Source organism: Toxotes jaculatrix, chromosome 15, assembly GCF_017976425.1.
Source record: "Toxotes jaculatrix isolate fToxJac2 chromosome 15, fToxJac2.pri, whole genome shotgun sequence".
NCBI classification, from domain to species: Eukaryota; Metazoa; Chordata; class Actinopteri; family Toxotidae; genus Toxotes; species Toxotes jaculatrix.
The window spans coordinates 16603913-16623611 of record NC_054408.1 but is presented as its reverse complement, the minus strand read 5'-3'; the positions used below and the strand labels follow the sequence as shown (position 1 = coordinate 16623611).

The 19699-nt window shown below is 42.5% G+C and overlaps 1 protein-coding gene across 2 annotated transcripts in view; it reads right to left on the bottom strand.

Moving 5' to 3' along the window:
- Window positions 1-19699, bottom strand: part of LOC121194083 (ephrin type-A receptor 6-like) — a 177389-nt gene that overhangs the window by 143879 nt on the left and 13811 nt on the right. For both annotated transcript variants that reach the window (XM_041056666.1, XM_041056667.1), the window contains exon 2: window positions 11343-11407. In XM_041056666.1, the coding sequence (XP_040912600.1) occupies window positions 11343-11407 (65 nt within the window). The remainder of the gene's footprint in view (window positions 1-11342; window positions 11408-19699) is intronic.

Below are 19699 nucleotides of genomic sequence, written 5' to 3'. Positions count from 1 at the left end.
GGGCAAAATATACCATAATTCAAATTAATTCGTTTTATTTTGCATATAAAATTCATTTGACAGTTTTTAAACATACTTGTTAATTGTTAACAATTGATTATTGAGAGGTTTTTGTGAAACCTGTCAACAGTAAAGCAGATCTGAATCAGGTGGTAACTAAAATATAGCACTAAAAGCCAGAGCCAGTTCCACTGTCACCATCTCACAGACTCATAGACTTACAAACATGCCCCAGGTTCACAAAGGCTCAGGGATGTCCCTCTGTGAAATCAGCAAGTGCTTGAGGCCTCTCTGGTTAACTTTTTCTGCAACTTATGCACACTTCTGCAGACTCTGCTCGGGGGAATACCCACAGTGCATAGCACTGTTAGGTTAAAAAAGACCAATGAAGGAATGTCCTTGTGGCTTAGAGGTTAAGGTGTTGACTATGAACCACAAAGTCCCTGGTTCATTTTAGCTGGGAACCTTTATCACATGTCATTCCCCATCCCTTTCTTGCCTCCCTCTCAGCTCTCTGCTGTCTAGTAAATGCATTAAATTGCTTATAAACATGGACCAAGCGTGCAAATGAATTCAGAAATGTCTCTGTTCAAGTAGTGTGGTTTCACAAAGTGCTGTCCCAGTCCTCAGACATTTGATTTGAACATTCTTCTGCACTCACTCATCACACAGGTGACATCAGTCAAAGCCTATGAGGGTTCAGGGCTCAGGACTGGGCACTGGAACTGGACCAAAGCGAAACATTTTCCTGCTCCTGCTTTCTGAGTTCATGTGCTGTAAATCCTTCAGAAAATTAAAGGTGTTAAAAATAAAATAAGAATAAATTATACAACACTACCTTCTCCTTTTTCATCTCATTGTTTTCATTTTTATTCTATTTGTATTCATTATTAATGTTATGGTGGCTTTGGTTTTCTCCAGCAATGCTAGCCTCTTTTCTTATATGCAAAAATATGGAAAAAGGGTGACTGGTACTAAAGGAATCATTTCAGTAATTTAATCATAAGCGCCAAACACAAATGACCTAATCTTCTGATAATGCATTTTCCATTTTAGCTTGTTACTTCATTGGCTCCATTGATCAGAAGTAGTAAAAAAGGCAACTCTGTGTTGATCAATCTCTGGAACATTTTCTTTTCCAGTTCCAAGTGTCAGATTGGATTTTCATCAATGGCTGTTTCAACAGTTCACTGACATGTCCATATCCAAACAATAAAACAGGTGAAGATGCATTTTGTTCTGTTTTGACATCAAAATACGATAACACCATATGCAGGGACACATTTCCTGGAGTTACATCTCAGTGTGTGTGCATGTGTGTATCTGCGCGCATGGATCTTCCCTTGGTTTTCTATCTGACCACAGAGAGTGTGACAAATGGATGTGTCAGAGCTTGATGGAGCACTGCGATTGCTCTGCTAGGCACAAAGCTATTACAAAACTATATAGACAGCTCCAAAGAAAAATCCTGTTTCAATCAACCACACATAATCTGGGAGACAAAGAAAGATGTTGATAGAAAGAGCCAGTCTACCTTCCAAGAGGAAGATCGCTTTCTAATACTGGATTTAAAACTGTTAGTATCTAAGAAAGCTGAAATCAGATTTATGTACAATATTTTGACAGTCTAGAAAGACACCAGAGAGTGTTATCCAGGGCATGGACAATTGATACTTTTCACAGTTGCTCCAGTGACAATTAATAGGTTGGTTTCTTCAACGCATTTATGGTTCACAATTCAACAAAGATAAAGCATAATACTCTCCACCGAAATTCAAACAAAAATTTCAAGGGTTGCTCCTTAAAGTACATGAGACAAGTTTTGGTGCTGTTTTTTGACAAAACTAATGTTACTGATAACTAAGTCTTCCCAAAGCACATTTAAATGATTTCTCCACTCACACATCTGAAATGTCAGCAATATTCTAAAGGCAGCACATCATTTAGCAGGATTATGTAGATGGAGCTTGTCAGGGATTAAAGGTATTAAAATATTTTGACACAAAAGACCGAATTTAAATAACTTTAATGCAAGGTAAAAGAAAAAAAAATAACTGGATAGAATCCATCTCTAAATGTACAGCACCACAATCAACTCCAGAATTGTGACTATGCATCATGACCACAATTTAGCATCAACAAATCTATGTCTCTGAAAACAATTACAACCAATGCTATATATACATCCACTAATACTTCCATGTTTCTTGCCTGGGTTAGCCAAGTGTTTCTCTGCATGGTGTGACCAACTAGTAATGTCTTTTTGGGGCTATGATCAGTCTGCTGGCACTGCAATAAATTCATGGCTAGAAAAGTGCAGAGTTGAGGTTTAGGCTTGGAATACAGCAGACATGCGTCAGTGTCACTGTAATATATTTTTCTGATGCAAGTCAAGTGAAACAGACAGGAGTAAACAGCCTGCTAGAGATAAAGGACCGTGACCTTGGGCAGGTTTCCTCTAACTGGGCCACCTCACTGTTGTTTTAGTGTGCAGATGAGAATGTGTGCAGTAGTGTGTGTGTGTGTGTATTCCTGTGTGTGTGTGTGCATGTACAGAGAGGAACTGATGATGAGTGAGAAAAAAAATCTGTATGTGAACTTGATTGTGCATGATTTTCTCTGTCTGTGCATGTCTGTTTGCCAAGTGTATGCAATATGTGTGAGAGAGAAAAAAAGAGACAAAGCAAAGTGTTCCTATGAATGTTTGTGTGTGTGTGTGTGTGTGATAGCAGTTCACCCATTATTTCAGTGTCCCCACCCTAACAGAGCAACAAAAAAATCTTAGATTTTACTTTATGTGCCAGCAAAGCAAGCACCCCGTTTCTAGATGCAACTTCTAAACAAAGATTTAAGAATACATTGTTTGCCAAACCATTTATCTATTCATTTGATTAGTCTACCAGTTAATAAAAAGCAAACAACATTGAAGGATCTTATTAAAGAAGTTAGAAGATCTTTCAAGATCACCAATTCATTATGGAACTGCAGAAAAAACCTTTAGAGACTATAGTTTACAGCATGTGTGTACACTTTGCTAGGACACGAAGACGTAAGTCTCCTTCTGACTATGTCTTTCTATCTTAATGTCTGCCCTACCGTCTGAATATATAACTTCTGATTATCTGCCTGTCTGTGCTAACACATGATTGACTGCTTGAATGCTGGTATAACTGCATGTCTAACTACATAACTGCTAGTCTAACAACCTATTAGCAGGCATTAAAAATGAATGGTTTCCTGGCTTTAACCTCTCACTGTCCGGCTGTCTGTCTCTCTAACCTTTCTTTATTTTTCTGTCTGTCTTTCTGTCAGCATTTGTTGGATCAACTTAAATCAACCCCCCCCCCCCCCCCTTCTGGAGACAAGGACAGCTGGAGAGAGATAGAGAGAGCGGGTTTTCTATCACTTCCTGTTCACTAAAATTACTCTGACACTTGAGGAATGGTTTCCACAGGGCTTTCCACAGGGCTCAACACTGAACTTACAGTGTAATTCACAGCAAGAAATAAATATGTCCTCCTGTGCTATGTTACAGAAGCAGTTACCAGATAACAATTTCCCAAACCAACATTGGCTGATATATGCAAATCATGTCCAGATGATTTAAAGAAACATCTACAGTAAAATGCAGATCTAATTTATTCATTTGCAAACATGATAAAATATCACACATGGAAAGGGGGGGGGGGGGGGGGGGGGGGGTATAGCATTTTTGAAAAATGAATCCTTAATTAATATTCATGACCTGAAAATGAGATAAGCATTACAGCATTAGCAAAAAGCAGAAGCATTAGATAAAGTATGTGCATCTGACACCCGGGAACAGGTGTAGTCCATTTACGCAGCACATCTCATTTTCATGAGCTGCTTGCTCCAAATACTGGAGGTCTTGATTTAGATCTACTGGACAAAGAAGCTTAAAATATCAGCATAACATGTGTGAAAGTTTAACCGGGTAATTCAAAATATGTACGTGATGTGTGAAAATCTCCCTGATTGGTGTCTTTAAATTGGACTATAAGTGCACAATTTGTCAGACTGTCAACCATGGTGAGCTCGTTTTTTTTTGTTTTTTCTTTCTGATTTTTATTTTTTCTCATTTAGATTAAGCCCCTTGTGATATTCTGTCATATAAATAAAATAAAAAATCCAAGAGTGGTACTACAGATTGGTGCTTCTCTCTTCAATCTTTGGCTGACACCGCCTTAAGAGACTAACTACATGAGGCAAATTTCACTTCAGCCATTGGGTTATTTAGTTACAGCCGAAACGATCTGCCACCAATCCTATTTCATTTCTCTTGGCAAAGGTGATGTTCAGTGCCAGCAAAATGAGAAACCTGCTTATTTATTTATTTATTTATTTGTTTGTTTTTTTGTTTTTCATCAGTCATGAACTGAATCCCAAAATGGAACGACCCATCAGAACCCAACCATGCACAATGCTGCCAGAACACACCTCTAACAATAAACCTACACACGACCACTGGGATGAAGATACCCTCTTGACTTAGCAAACTCAGACTGCTAATGCCTCATTTTAGATTCTGAGAGCATGTTTGCATGATATCAGGACTATTTTCTCCCTCATTTGAAGTTAGAATGGCATTGTTGCACAATGCATATTGACATGACAAACAATTATGGTGATCATCAATGAACAATGAACAATGAACCTTTAATAGTTCTAAAAATAGGTCTGCAAATGTATTAAAATGTTAGAAATAAATTGGGTATTGTGTGGTGCCACTGTTGTGTTTTTTTTTAATTTTATTGTCTTGAAACCTCACCCCAAAGTATTCTTTATCAAGGCTGTACTATTGACCTGTTTGCATCTGAATAGATTTCTGGAGCTTTTCACTCATGAAAAGACACATAAGTCTGTCTGTCTAAACTCTTACAGCAACGACATACTCTGTTTTCTCTCCTTGGTTGCCAGCACTTCCCATATTCATGTATTCAGCTCTTGTGTTCAGCTAGGCACTAATAACCTCCTCCCTCTTCTGTTCATTTTCACCTCTTTTTTCCATTTGCATCCATCCGGTACTTCCCTCCTGCTCTTTCTCTTTCTCTCAGCTTTGCTGCATTCCTCACACGGTAAGGGTTAGCCCAAAAAGCTGTCAGTATATGTTCTGCTGTCAGCGAGATGGCGAGTGGGAGCGCATTAGATATCGGCCTCGGTGTGTCCCTGACAAGAAACAAGCCAATTAAGGAATCCCCCGGCACTGCTTAAGCCCGGTTATGGCAGAGGTCCCTGAGACGAACACTGGTGTGCTAAATCATCATACCTTTTTTATATTAGAGTCTCCATGGGGAGAAGTTGAGTGATTCTGGATTATCCCCCCCACCCCCCCCCCCCTTTCTCACAGCGCTGCCGGCCATCACTCAGCAGCATGCCTTAGAGAAGTTTATCTGAGCTATGAAGGACACTGACATACAGATTTTCCTCTCTCTTCCTCTCCGTTGTTCAGTCTCACTGTCAAGGCTAATAGTATTAGGGATGGAGGAAGTGCTTTGAGATAAGCCTTAGGTCATGTAGTTGCAATCAATTACTGTGGTTAAATATTGCAAGAAAAAGATTAAGGATTAGTATTGAAGGCTTGAGAGAGTGTGCAAATGCCTTCCTGAGGGTGTGAGAACTGGAATATGTTTTTGTGTGTCAGTAATTTTATTCATTTTTACTCTCCAATCAGTCCCTGACATGTCCTCTTATATTTCTCTATGTGATTTCTTATTCTTCTCTCTCATTTCATTTCTGTGTTTTTCCTGCCATCCCGCCATCCCCCAAACTCAAAGGCTAAATCTGACAGCAATCCTCTGAAAACTTTTCCCAAAACTGACAGACCGATTTGTTCTGAGGACTTTATGTCGATTAGCGGCTTACTCTTGTTGCATTGGGGGAATGATAAAGAAAGCTAGGTATTATCATGGTGCAGAATCACACAATAACACAGTGGGAGGCTGCATGGGGGGAAGGCAAAGCTACCAAAACAATTTGGCATCCAAAGCTTAATGGGCAAGAGCAAGGTCTTTCAAGGCTGATACTGATACATTTGTACTGAAGCAAACTGAAGACAAAAATAACGATAAATCTTTTTTTTTTTCTCCTAAGGTCAACAAATTCCACAAAAACAATACACTGGTGTGTTTTGGAATATGTTATGACTCCACAAGCCGGTGTGCAGCATCAAGTCAATTAGTTAATTTCTTCTGAAGACATGAATCTTCAGACACACAAAGAGAATTTGTTGGGGACTATTTGCAGCAGTGAGTATTTGCTGCTGATGCTGTTGCATTCACCCCTACACATAGCAGCTTTTTGATTATCGCATTGAATTTCAGTTTCATTCAAAATACAACGACCTGCATCATTTCCATATCACAAGTGACAGTGATGATACAGTGGCTGACTGTTATTAAAAAAAAACAAAAAAACAAAACAATAATCTTAAATACAATCTGCACTCGCCCCCACACCTCTTCACAAACACATCTGCGCACACCACACTCTGAGACAAATGCTTTGCTCTGAGCTGAACACTTGTGAGGTATCGAGGATGCACAGTCTAATATTTGACTGAGCAGTGTTCCGGCAGCAGTAAACCAATGTGCCAGCGCTGTGCTTACATAACGCTGCGTTTATACGCCCCTGGTAGATGTGACTTATTGGTTGCTTGGGATCTCTGACAATAGATAAAAACAGGATTACTCGCTCCCTTTATGATGGACAACTATCATTCTTTGTTGTCAGACCTGCCTATGCTCAGTTGCCATTATAATGTCAATGAATGAAAGCATAAGGAAATATTACGCATTCTTAATCCCTTAAAGCTGTTTCATGTAATTTAATAAATAAGCGCTCCTCCCTTTGCTCCCCCCCCACACCACTGGGAAATGACTCATGCATATTTCAGCAGTGTGTCTGCCCATTTTGAGTGGAGCTTATTGTGGCTGCTTGCAGATGCCAATTCAACCCTCTTTCCCTTCTACTCTTTCTGTCTCTCCCTCTCATTTACCCCTTTGACGCCCTGTTCTTCATCACTATTCAGCATTTTAGAACATGGAGGGAAAGACCGAGAATAGAGACACAAATCTTTCCCTCATGAAAAACAACCTCTCAACATCTTTTCCTTTAAAGTGTCATTTCCTTTGTATTGCCTTTGGCATTCTCAGACACACACAATTATCTTCTACTAGAGGAAAAAGTTTGCGGAGTCAAAGTCCTTGAAAGACGTGGTATAGATCAATTCCTATTCAATATGCACAAATCTAATGAGTGAAACCTTTGAGGGTGAATGTGTTTTCTAACTCCGAGGATATTCCCACATTCGGTAAAGTCATTAACAAACATAACAACAGTCCTCCTTGCATGGTTTCCCTTGCAGGCTATTTGAAACAGGTCTCCTTACTTTCTAAGCAGAGCAGGTATAAAATAATCAAAGGGCACCTTGCACTGAAGGCTGTGCATGACCAAGACATTTTTATTATTGTGTTTACAGTGTGTAAACATCTGCTTACAGCTTTCCACTGTGCTGGAGATGCCTTGGATGTGGACCCACAGGGAAATGCATTCTAGGGATGGGGGAGACCAAGCACAAATTGAGTGTCTCAGTCTTTCTCTGAAATTTTCTCCGTAATTAAAAGTATTCCCAGGTAACTGGGATGAACATACCAAAGTGTGTGACCATTGCAAAGAATTTACGGTCCAGCATTGTGGATGAACATGACATTACCCAGACTAATAGCTCAATCTTACCTATGACTTGTACCATAAGAGTCTCTCAAATGCAAAGATGTGAACAAGAAAGCAAAGAAAAGCAAGGATTTAGCATGAGTCTTTTTGTGTCATAAAAAGGACAAATTTGCTTTTGGAGAATGTGTTGTAAAGAAGAGGAGGACTGCTGTAAACCTTTATGTTGTAACCTGCTCAGAAGTAATATTATATTGTGCTTCAATCTTAGGTTTTTGTAGGAAAACAACCATATCTCACAAGTTTGAGTTACTGAGTGTAATATCAGATTTTGTATGTGTGTGTGTGTGTGTGTGTGTGTGTGTGTGTGTGTGTGTGTGTGTGTGTGTGTGTGTGTGTGTGTGTGTGTGTGTGTGTGTGTGGAACAAAGGAGCATCTCAAGGGGGGCATGGGCGAGTTGAACTAGAGGGAAACAGAGTGAGAGACCTGAGCCAAAGACATTGAGAAAGGTGAAAGGGACAGGTGCATGTCAGTGTTCTAAAAATAATGGAACAGTAGGTATTTTAATGTTACTTCTTCTCTGAGTCATAACTCAGCCAAATCTGTATATAAAGACATGATGTACATATTTTTAGATTCGGTGGGACTTACACTTTCCATATCCAGTGTCTTACCACAGCGTTGTGATGCTGGCAGACCGCACAAGTGTACTTGTGGTTTACTTTCCTCTTCTACACAACCACTCACCGTCCTCTTGTTACAAGAGTTATTTACTGGCTTTTGATAAAAATACATTCATGAACATACACCTCAGTTTCTACTTCACCTTCAATTTCACATCATATGATGAGCTATATTCCCGCCAAACTCATCACCAGGTAATCATGTTGGAGCATTTACTGCATATAAAATTATTTTAAGATGTGTATTGGGTGGGTCTGACAGACAGCAGTTTATATCCGGAACAAGAACCAGTGTGCAACTCTGATAGGCAGCTACATGGTGTGCTGCTGTATCGGCCTGATACCAGGCTGTGTCTAATATGGTGGGGATTGACTTCCTCTTGCTGACTCCCAGGTAGTAAGGGGGATTTAAACTATTTTACCTCCCCAGATCTTCACACCTTCCCTCAGGCCCTCTCACCTCGATACCTTAAATATTAATGGTAAATCAGAGGATAGTGGATGAGTGAGGAGGGGAGAGGGCTGACAGCTCAATCATGGAGGCAGCAGCCTCCCCCTCTCCTCTTCCTCAACGCTGTGGGCGGCTGTCACCACGACCTACATGATGTAATCACCTCCATAACCCTGATATGGGCCACAGAGGGCCTTGCAGAGAGAGATAGAGAGACAGAGAAGGGGGGGGGCACCTAAGGGATCCTCCAGCAGAGGATCATTTAAAGTCAAAACCCACAGAGAGTATGGATAGAGGGGGATGCAGAAACACTGCAGAGCTCAAAAAACAAACGAACAAAGTTTACTGCCACAGTCACTGAACAACACCACAGACATCAGTAGTTGCTTTTGTTTTTCTGATTCTTATAATCTCTCACTACTTACCTATTTTTTAAACATTTTTAACAGATATTTTACTTTCTCATGATAACATTTTGAATGTTAAATCATGATGTCATACTTCAAGCTGAACAAACTGAAAATTGATAGCTTTGTTTTCAGCTAGCTAATATCCTTACTCTGTGTTGTTGACAACTACTACTGTAAGTATTCAACACGCTGAGTCCTCAGCTTTCACAGTTACAGGGTTACTGCACAGTCACCACGTGACTTAGCTATTCACAGCATTATTTTCACAGAGCTGCCCAGGAATGCTATCATTTGGCCTGTATGTGGCAGTCCACATATTATAGGACAACTTGGACAAAAAAAAGAGTTTTTGCCTCTGCTTCCAAAGGTTTTCAGCACAGGCTGAATATTTGTATATGAATGAACAGAGGACAGCGTCAGTGTTCAGGGATATAAAATCCACATAGATAAGATATGCTTGGTTGTGTTAAAAAAAAAATACTTCAATTCTTTTTTCCTATTTTGGAAACGTATTCAAAGTTCTGGCACTACAGATAATGATGTAACAGAGTCAATGATTATTTTGCAACCCTGTATTATTAACTTGAAGTTGGATAGCATTATATTACACAATGTTTACATTTGGGAGAATTTATAGCATGGAAAGTCATGTTGCATTAGCTTCTAGCAATTCCTGCTCCGTAACCATGAATGTACAGAGGGCAATGGCCTAGATCACTTAAAATAAAATACTGAAAAAAATATGCCAAGGGTTATATTTACTTATTTATAAATCTCTATTATGTCAAGATTACAAAAAAAAAAAGCAAAAATAAATAAACTACTCAAGAAATCTCAACTGATAAGGTGTGGCACAAGTCAAAACTGCAAATGCAAGCAGTTACCTCATTAAGAAAAGTACTTCATACTTGACATTTTGAAAGGTGCAACATAAAAGAAGGTTAAACTCCCCAGGCATTTTCCTGACAAGAAACCACTGATGGGTAACCCTTATATTCAGGGAAAATGGGGATTAAACATGTCCAGACAAGGGCCGAACACAGTGATAGCGGCTTGGACATAGCAGCAGAGCCTCTGCCTTTTTTCCTATAATAAGTCTCCTTCTTGAATTGGGTTGTGCCAAAGTTAATGGGTACGGAGACAAGACCAGTACAGTACAATTGAACACACAGAAGTGTAAGTCAGCCCATTCCACCTTACAAGAAGACATTTTCAATCAGTCCTTCAGGTAATCTGACAGTACAGAGATCAAAACATGGAGGTTTTGATCTGAGGACAGTTTGTTGTCAGCACATCTATATTTTATGATGCCAGTATACTTTCAGCTTGGCACTTGCTGCTGTTTCTCAGACTTTCAGCTGGACAGGATTCTGCTGTGGAGCTGGAGGCACTTACTGCCAGAACAAAATGAAAATACCCCTTTGGGGTAGCTGACTGACAAAAATTCAGAATGAGGTACAGTTCATGCAGTCATTGGTTCTCTAGTAACAGAGGCATCTGGAGATAAATTGGAGGCTCAAACATTAAGCTTCTGGAACATGGCTATTTTTTTCAAATTCAGTTTTTCTGTGCCCTGAAGAACTGGGGGGATGGCAGATGGAAAACTGCCAGGTATTTTGGAGGTGGATTTCATTATGGCCAATTAAGATGGTTGTCTTGCCAGTTATACGATGTATAATAAATGTGCAGATAATATAGTCAAAATATTGATATTGAATGTTGCAATTAGTTTTGTAAATATGGCCTCGGCTGACTGACCGACTGATCTATACAATTTCCTGCTAACATTGAAAGAGTGAGTGAAATATTTCTGTGGCCCTAAAGTGACAAAAATAGGACAGGAATTGATAAGGGCAGATTGAACAGCACAAGGGGAACCTCCTTAGAGACCACAGCTCATTATCTGTCTCCAAGTTACAGTATTTCCCATGAGGGCAGAGAGGTCTGAGCAAAAACAAGGATGTGAAAATGAAACAGATCACTGCTGCCCATTCTGACCTGTTAACATCAATATAAACGATCTTATTGATGCAACAATTGCCATGCATTTTGAACACTAGAAAGTAAGACCAAATGAAATATAATCGAGAGGAGAGTTGCCCCTCTTACCCCGTTTATAGGATATGTCTTCCATCCAAGCTCTCCAAGCACAGACGTCGTATCCAGCAGCACAACTGAAATGGGAAAAGGAGGAGAGGGGAAAATACAACCATTAGCAATCTGTCAACACACAAAAAGTCCTATTTTCACACTGGAAATTGAAATATCAGTCATAAATGTGTTCATTTAGACATTTTTTATATTAACAGAAATGAGTTTCTCGGATGAATATTTATGAGTGTGGTGGGGTGTACAGTGAGAGCAACATTTTTGCTACTTGCGACACAATTTAGGGACTGATGGATTGCAGTCAGATTGCTGTCAACAGTCCATTCCCTTACCTGCCATCCTTCGCTCCCACCCACAGCTTTACCTCAATCTCACTCACAACAACATGCTCCTCTCCTGCCTGGGACGGAGACTGTTCATGGGATATAATCAGGGATAACTCTGTCTTTAACCCTTTCTTTGCCATGTGTTTCACTTTACCAAATATTAATCAAGACTCATTTTTTATGAATGTAAATAAGAGTTTTGGTATTTTAATATACAGTGCTATCAATCTTAATACGGCATGAGGGACTAATAAAGGATTTTCTTATCTTATCTTATCTCTTATCATCTCTTATGGTTGTCTACTGACTCTAACCTTCCAGGTGGTTTTAAAAAACAATGCAATTTTCCCCTGGAAAATATTGCCATCCTTGACAATGTTTTGTCTTGCTCTCAAGGACAGTAGATTTAATAATTCAGGAGGAAAGTGTCTCTCCCAGCGACAAGTGATTTACAGTGGAAAGGACAAGATATGGCTTCCTGAATTTACCTTCAGTATGATACCAGAATAACAACATTAAATAAAAAATTAAAGCTGCAAGCAGCGATGACGGGCCCTCGCACCCCTTGCGACCCGCGGGAGTCGCAGCCAGCGCAGCCAAGTACCAGAGTCATCCTATGTCCTCTCCTCTTCTCCCCAGTACACGTCATAGTACAAACAGGTTATTTCCTGTTACCAGCAGGGGGCGCCACGAGTAAGGCGGGAGTTTGACATATGGAGCCGTTCAGGGCAGAGCCCTCATCATGCTCATAAAGTTTGAAGATGTTTGGATAAAGTATGTGGACGTGAGAGCCATTCAAAATGTCATGGCAAATTCACCAAACGCCACCGAACTTTGGCGAGCCACAGAGGCCACGCCCTTTAACTTAGAGAAAAGTCTCTTATAACTTTTGATCATCATGGTCTTGAGGTGAGGTCCACCAGATATGAAGCTGATCGGGTGAAATCCCTAACACGAGTTCATCCGCATACCAATGGTGGAAAGCACTCAAATTTGGCCGCCAAAAACAAAATGGCTGACTTCCTGCTGGGTTGAGGTCATGGTGTCAAGAGACTTTTTTGTGCGTTCCGAAGTGTTCTTTATGTGTACCGATTTTCATCTTTGTATTCCAAAAAAACCCAAGGAGAGGGGTATTTTAAATCTTCAAGGGGGCGCCGTTGAGCCATTTTGCCCCGCCCAATTACAAAAACCCCATCAGAGTCTAGGACCAGCCCCCAAGAACGTGTGTATGAATTTTTAGGATCATAGGAGGTGGTTAAGGTCATTACAAATCCAAACGTAATTTCACGGCGAGGGATCGTCAGTTGCCGCGCCGCCATACAGATGCCATTGCACCCAGCTTCACGGCCTTTATAATGTAGCTTCACCAAGTAGTTGGGAAGGTTGTAGAGCAGAAACCAAGCCGATGGTGTCAACTATTAAGGAGCAGTACACTTCAGAGTAAAAATAGGTCATTTCCTGTTACCAGCAGGGGACGCCACGAGTAAGGCGGGAGTTTGACATATGGAGGCGTTCAGGGCAGAGCCCTGATCATGCTCATAAAGTTTGAAGATGTTTGGATAAAGTATGTGGACGTGAGAGCCAGTCAAAATGTCATGGCAAATTCACCAAACGCCACCAAACTTTGGCGGGCCACAGAGGCCACGCCCTTTAACTTAGAGAAAACTCTGTGATAACTTTTGATCATCATGGTCTTGAGGTGAGGTCCACCAAATATGAAGTGGATCGGGTGAAATCCCTAGCACGAGTTCGTCCGCATACCAATGGTGTAATTCGCCAAAATCGCCAACTTCCGACCACAATGGCGGACTTCCTGTTGGGTTGAGGTCATGGTGTCAAGAGACTTTTTGGTGTGTCTCGGTATGATCAACATGTGTACCAATTTTCATGCACCTATGACAAACTAAGCCCAATGGGAGGGGGGTTTTGAAAATTTCAAGGGGGCGCTGCGGAGCCATTTTGCCCCCCCCATTTACAACGACCACAAAATATCAAATTTTTCACCAGACCTGATGAGTGTGCAAAATTTCAGGCGTTTTAGAGCATGGGAAGGTGTTGAAAAATGCAGTTGTTTGGGAGGAATAATAATAATAATAATAATAATTAAAGCTGCAAGCAGCGATGACGGGCCCTCGCACCCCTTGCGACCCGCGGGAGTCGCAGCCGGCACAGCCATGAGTACCAGAGTCCTCCTATGTCCTCTCCTCTTCTCCCCAGTACACTTCATAGTACAAACAGGTTATTTCCTGTTACCAGCAGGGGGCGCCACGAGTAAGGCGGGAGTTTGACATATGGAGGCGTTCAGGGCAGAGCCCTCATCATGCTCATGAAGTTTGAAGATGTTTGGATAAAGTATGTGGATGTGAGAGCCATTCAAAATGTCATGGCAAATTCACCAAACGCCACCAAACTTTGGCGGGCCACAGAGGCCACACCCTGTAACTTAGAGAAAACTCTGTGATAACTTTTGATCATCATGGTCTTGAGGTGAGGTCCACCAGATATGAAGCTGATCGGGTGAAATCCCTAGCACGAGTTCATCCGCATACCAATGGTGGAAAGCACTCAAATTTGGCCGCCAAAAACAAAATGGCTGACTTCCTGCTGGGTTGAGGTCATGGTGTCAAGAGACTTTTTTGTGCGTCCCGAAGTGTTCTTTATGTGTACTGATTTTCATCTTCGTATTCCAAAAAAACCCATATGGAGAGGGGTATTTTAAATCTTCAAGGGGGCGCCGTTGAGCCATTTTGCCCCGCCCAATTACAAAAACCCCATCAGAGTCTAGGGCCAGCCCCCAAGAACGTGTGTATGAATTTTTAGGATCATAGGAGGTGGTTAAGGTCATTACAAATCCAAACGTAATTTCACGGCGAGGGATCGTCAGTTGCCGCGCCGCCACACAGATGCCATTGCACCCAGCTTCACGGCCTTTATAATGTAGCTTCACCAAGTAGTTGGGAAGGTTGTAGAGCAGAAACCAAGCCGATGGTGTCAACTATTAAGGAGCAGTACACTTCAGAGTAAAAATAGGTCATTTCCTGTTACCAGTAGGGGACGCCACGAGTAAGGCGGGACTTTGACATATGGAGGCGTTCAGGGCAGAGCCCTGATCATGCTCATAAAGTTTGAAGATGTTTGGATAAAGTATGTGGACGTGAGAGCCATTCAAAATGTCATGGAAAATTCACCAAACGCCACCAAACTTTGGCGGGCCACAGAGGCCACGCCCTTTAACTTAGAGAAAACTCTGTGATAACTTTTGATCATCATGGTCTTGAGGTGAAGTCCACCAAATATGAAGTGGATCAGGTGAAATCCCTAGCACGAGTTCGTCCGCATACCAATGGTGTAATTCGCCAAAATCGCCAACTTCCGACCACAATGGCGGACTTCCTGTTGGGTTGAGGTCATGGTGTCAAGAGACTTTTTGGTGTGTCTCGGTATGATCAACATGTGTACCAATTTTCATGCACCTATGACAAACTAAGCCCAATGGGAGGGGGGTTTTGAAAATTTCAAGGGGGCGCTGCGGAGCCATTTTGCCCCCCCCATTTACAAGGACCACAAAATATCAAATTTTTCACCAGACCTGATGAGTGTGCAAAATTTCAGGCGTTTTAGAGCATGGGAAGGGGTTGAAAAATGCAGTTGTTTGGGAGGAATAATAATAATAATAATAATTAAAGCTGCAAGCAGCGATGACGGGCCCTCGCACCCCTTGCGACCCGCGGGAGTCGCAGCCGGCGCAGCCAAGAGTACCAGAGTCCTCCTATGCCCTCTCCTCTTCTCCCCAGTACACGTCATAGTACAAACAGGTTATTTCCTGTTACCAGCAGGGGGCGCCACGAGTAAGGCGGGAGTTTGACATATGGAGGCGTTCAGGGCAGAGCCCTCATCATGCTCATGAAGTTTGACGATGTTTGGATAAAGTATGTGGATGTGAGAGCCATTCAAAATGTCATGGCAAATTCACCAAACGCCATCGAAATTTGGCGAGCCACAGAGGCCACGCCCTTTAACTTAGAGAAAAGTCTCTTATAACTTTTGATCATCATGGTCTTGAGGTGAGGTCCACCAGATATGAAGTTGATCGGGTGAAATCCCTAGCACGAGTTCATCCGCATACCAGTGGTGGAAAGCAGTGAAATTTGGCCGCCAAAAACAAAATGGTCGACTTCCTGCTGGGTTGAGGTCATGGTGTCAAGAGACTTTTTTGTGCGTCTGGAAGTGTTCTTTATGTGTACCGATTTTCATCTTCATACTCCAAAAAAACCCATATGGAGAGGGGTATTTTAAATTTTCAAGGGGGCGCAGTTGAGCCACTTTGCCCCGCCCAATTACAAAAACCCCATCAGAGTCTAGGACCAGCCCCCAAGAACGTGTGTATGAATTTTTAGGATCATAGGAGGTGGTTAAGGTCATTACAAATCCAAACGTAATTTCACGGCGAGGGATCGTCAGTTGCCGCGCCGCCACACAGATGCCATTGCACCCAGCTTCACGGCCTTTATAATGTAGCTTCACCAAGTAGTTGGGAAGGTTGTAGAGCAGAAACCAAGCCGATGGTGTCAACTATTAAGGAGCAGTACACTTCAGAGTAAAAATAGGTCATTTCCTGTTACCAGCAGGGGACGCCACGAGTAAGGCGGGACTTTGACATATGGAGGCGTTCAGGGCAGAGCCCTGATCATGCTCATAAAGTTTGAAGATGTTTGGATAAAGTATGTGGACGTGAGAGCCATTCAAAATGTCATGGAAAATTCACCAAACGCCACCAAACTTTGGCGGGCCACAGAGGCCACGCCCTTTAACTTAGAGAAAACTCTGTGATAACTTTTGATCATCATGGTCTTGAGGTGAAGTCCACCAAATATGAAGTGGATCAGGTGAAATCCCTAGCACGAGTTCGTCCGCATACCAATGGTGTAATTCGCCAAAATCGCCAACTTCCGACCACAATGGCGGACTTCCTGTTGGGTTGAGGTCATGGTGTCAAGAGACTTTTTGGTGTGTCTCGGTATGATCAACATGTGTACCAATTTTCATGCACCTATGACAAACTAAGCCCAATGGGAGGGGGGTTTTGAAAATTTCAAGGGGGCGCTGCGGAGCCATTTTGCCCCCCCCATTTACAACGACCACAAAATATCAAATTTTTCACCAGACCTGATGAGTGTGCAAAATTTCAGGCGTTTTAGAGCATGGGAAGGGGTTGAAAAATGCAGTTGTTTGGGAGGAATAATAATAATAATAATAATAATAATAAACATTAGAATTACAATAGGGCCTTCGCACCACTCGGTGCTCGGGCCCTAATTAAAGCTGCAAGCAGCGATGACGGGCCCTCGCACCCCTTGCGACCCGCGGGAGTCGCAGCCGGCGCAGCCAAGAGTACCAGAGTCCTCCTATGTCCTCTCCTCTTCTCCCCAGTACACGTCATAGTACAAACAGGTTATTTCCTGTTACCAGCAGGGGGCGCCACGAGTAAGGCGGGAGTTTGACATATGGAGCCGTTCAGGGCAGAGCCCTCATCATGCTCATGAAGTTTGAAGATGTTTGGATAAAGTATGTGGACGTGAGAGCCATTCAAAATGTCATGGCAAATTCACCAAACGCCACCGAACTTTGGCGAGCCACAGAGGCCACGCCCTTTAACTTAGAGAAAAGCCTTTGATAACTTTTGATCATCATGGTCTTGAGGTGAGGTCCACCAGATATGAAGTTGATCGGGTGAAATCCCTAGCACGAGTTCGTCCGCATACCAATGGTGGAAAGCACTGAAATTTGGCCGCCAAAAACAAAATGGCCGACTTCCTGCTAGGTTGAGGTCATGGTGTCAAGAGACTTTTTTGTGCGTCAGGAAGTGTTCTTTATGTGTACCGATTTTCATCTTCGTACTCCAAAAAAACCCATATGGAGAGGGGTATTTTAAATCTTCAAGGGGGCGCCGTTGAGCCATTTTGCCCCGCCCAATTACAAAAACCCCATCAGAGTCTAGGACCAGCCCCCAAGAACGTGTGTATGAATTTTTAGGATCATAGGAGGTGGTTAAGGTCATTACAAATCCAAACGTAATTTCACGGCGAGGGATCGTCAGTTGCCGCGCCGCCACACAGATGCCATTGCACCCAGCTTCACGGCCTTTATAATGTAGCTTCACCACGTAGTTGGGAAGGTTGTAGAGCAGAAACCAAGCCGATGGTGTCAACTATTAAGGAGCAGTACACTTCAGAGTAAAAATAGGTCATTTCCTGTTACCAGCAGGGGACGCCACGAGTAAGGCGGGAGTTTGACATATGGAGGCGTTCAGGGCAGAGCCCTGATCAAGCTCATGAAGTTTGAAGATGTTTGGATAAAGTATGTGGACGTGAGAGCCATTCAAAATGTCATGGCAAATTCACCAAACGCCACCAAACTTTGGCGGGCCACAGAGGCCACGCCCTTTAACTTAGAGAAAAGCCTTTGATAACTTTTGATCATCATGGTCTTGAGGTGAGGTCCACCAAATATGAAGTGGATCAGGTGAAATCCCTAGCACGAGTTCGTCCGCATACCAATGGTGTATTTCGCCAAAATCGCCAACTTCCGACCACAATGGCGGACTTCCTGTTGGGTTGAGGTCATGGTGTCAAGAGACTTTTTGGTGTGTCTCGGTATGATCAACATGTGTACCAATTTTCATGCACCTATGACAAACTAAGCCCAATGGGAGGGGGGTTTTGAAAATTTCAAGGGGGCGCTGCGGAGCCATTTGGCCCCCCCCATTTACAACGACCACAAAATATCAAATTTTTCACCAGACCTGATGAGTGTGCAAAATTTCAGGCGTTTTAGAGCATGGGAAGGGGTTGAAAAATGCAGTTGTTTGGGAGGAATAATAATAATAATAATAATAATAATAAACATTAGAAAAACAATAGGGCCTTCGCACCACTCGGTGCTCGGGCCCTAATAATTAAAGCTGCAAGCAGCGATGACGGGCCCTCGCACCCCTTGCGACCCGCGGGAGTCGCAGCCGGCGCAGCCAAGTACCAGAGTCATCCTATGTCCTCTCCTCTTCTCCCAAGTACACGTCATAGTACAAACAGGTTATTTCCTGTTACCAGCAGGGGGCGCCACGAGTAAGGCGGGAGTTTGACATATGGAGCCGTTCAGGGCAGAGCCCTCATCATGCTCATAAAGTTTGAAGATGTTTGGATAAAGTATGTGGACGTGAGAGCCATTCAAAATGTCATGGCAAATTCACCAAACGCCACCGAACTTTGGCGAGCCACAGAGGCCACGCCCTTTAACTTAGAGAAAAGTCTCTTATAACTTTTGATCATCATGGTCTTGAGGTGAGGTCCACCAGATATGAAGTTGATCGGGTGAAATCCCTAGCACGAGTTCATCCGCATACCAATGGTGGAAAGCACTCAAATTTGGCCGCCAAAAACAAAATGGCTGACTTCCTGCTGGGTTGAGGTCATGGTGTCAAGAGACTTTTTTGTGCGTTCCGAAGTGTTCTTTATGTGTACCGATTTTCATCTTTGTATTCCAAAAAAACCCATATGGAGAGGGGTATTTTAAATCTTCAAGGGGGCGCCGTTGAGCCATTTTCCCCCGCCCAATTACAAAAACCCCATCAGAGTCTAGGACCAGCCCCCAAGAACGTGTGTATGAATTTTTAGGATCATAGGAGGTGGTTAAGGTCATTACAAATCCAAACGTAATTTCACGGCGAGGGATCGTCAGTTGCCGCGCCGCCACACAGATGCCATTGCACCCAGCTTCACGGCCTTTATAATGTAGCTTCACCAAGTAGTTGGGAAGGTTGTAGAGCAGAAACCAAGCCGATGGTGTCAACTATTAAGGAGCAGTACACTTCAGAGTAAAAATAGGTCATTTCCTGTTACCAGTAGGGGACGCCACGAGTAAGCCGGGACTTTGACATATGGAGGCGTTCAGGGCAGAGCCCTGATCATGCTCATAAAGTTTGAAGATGTTTGGATAAAGTATGTGGACGTGAGAGCCATTCAAAATGTCATGGCA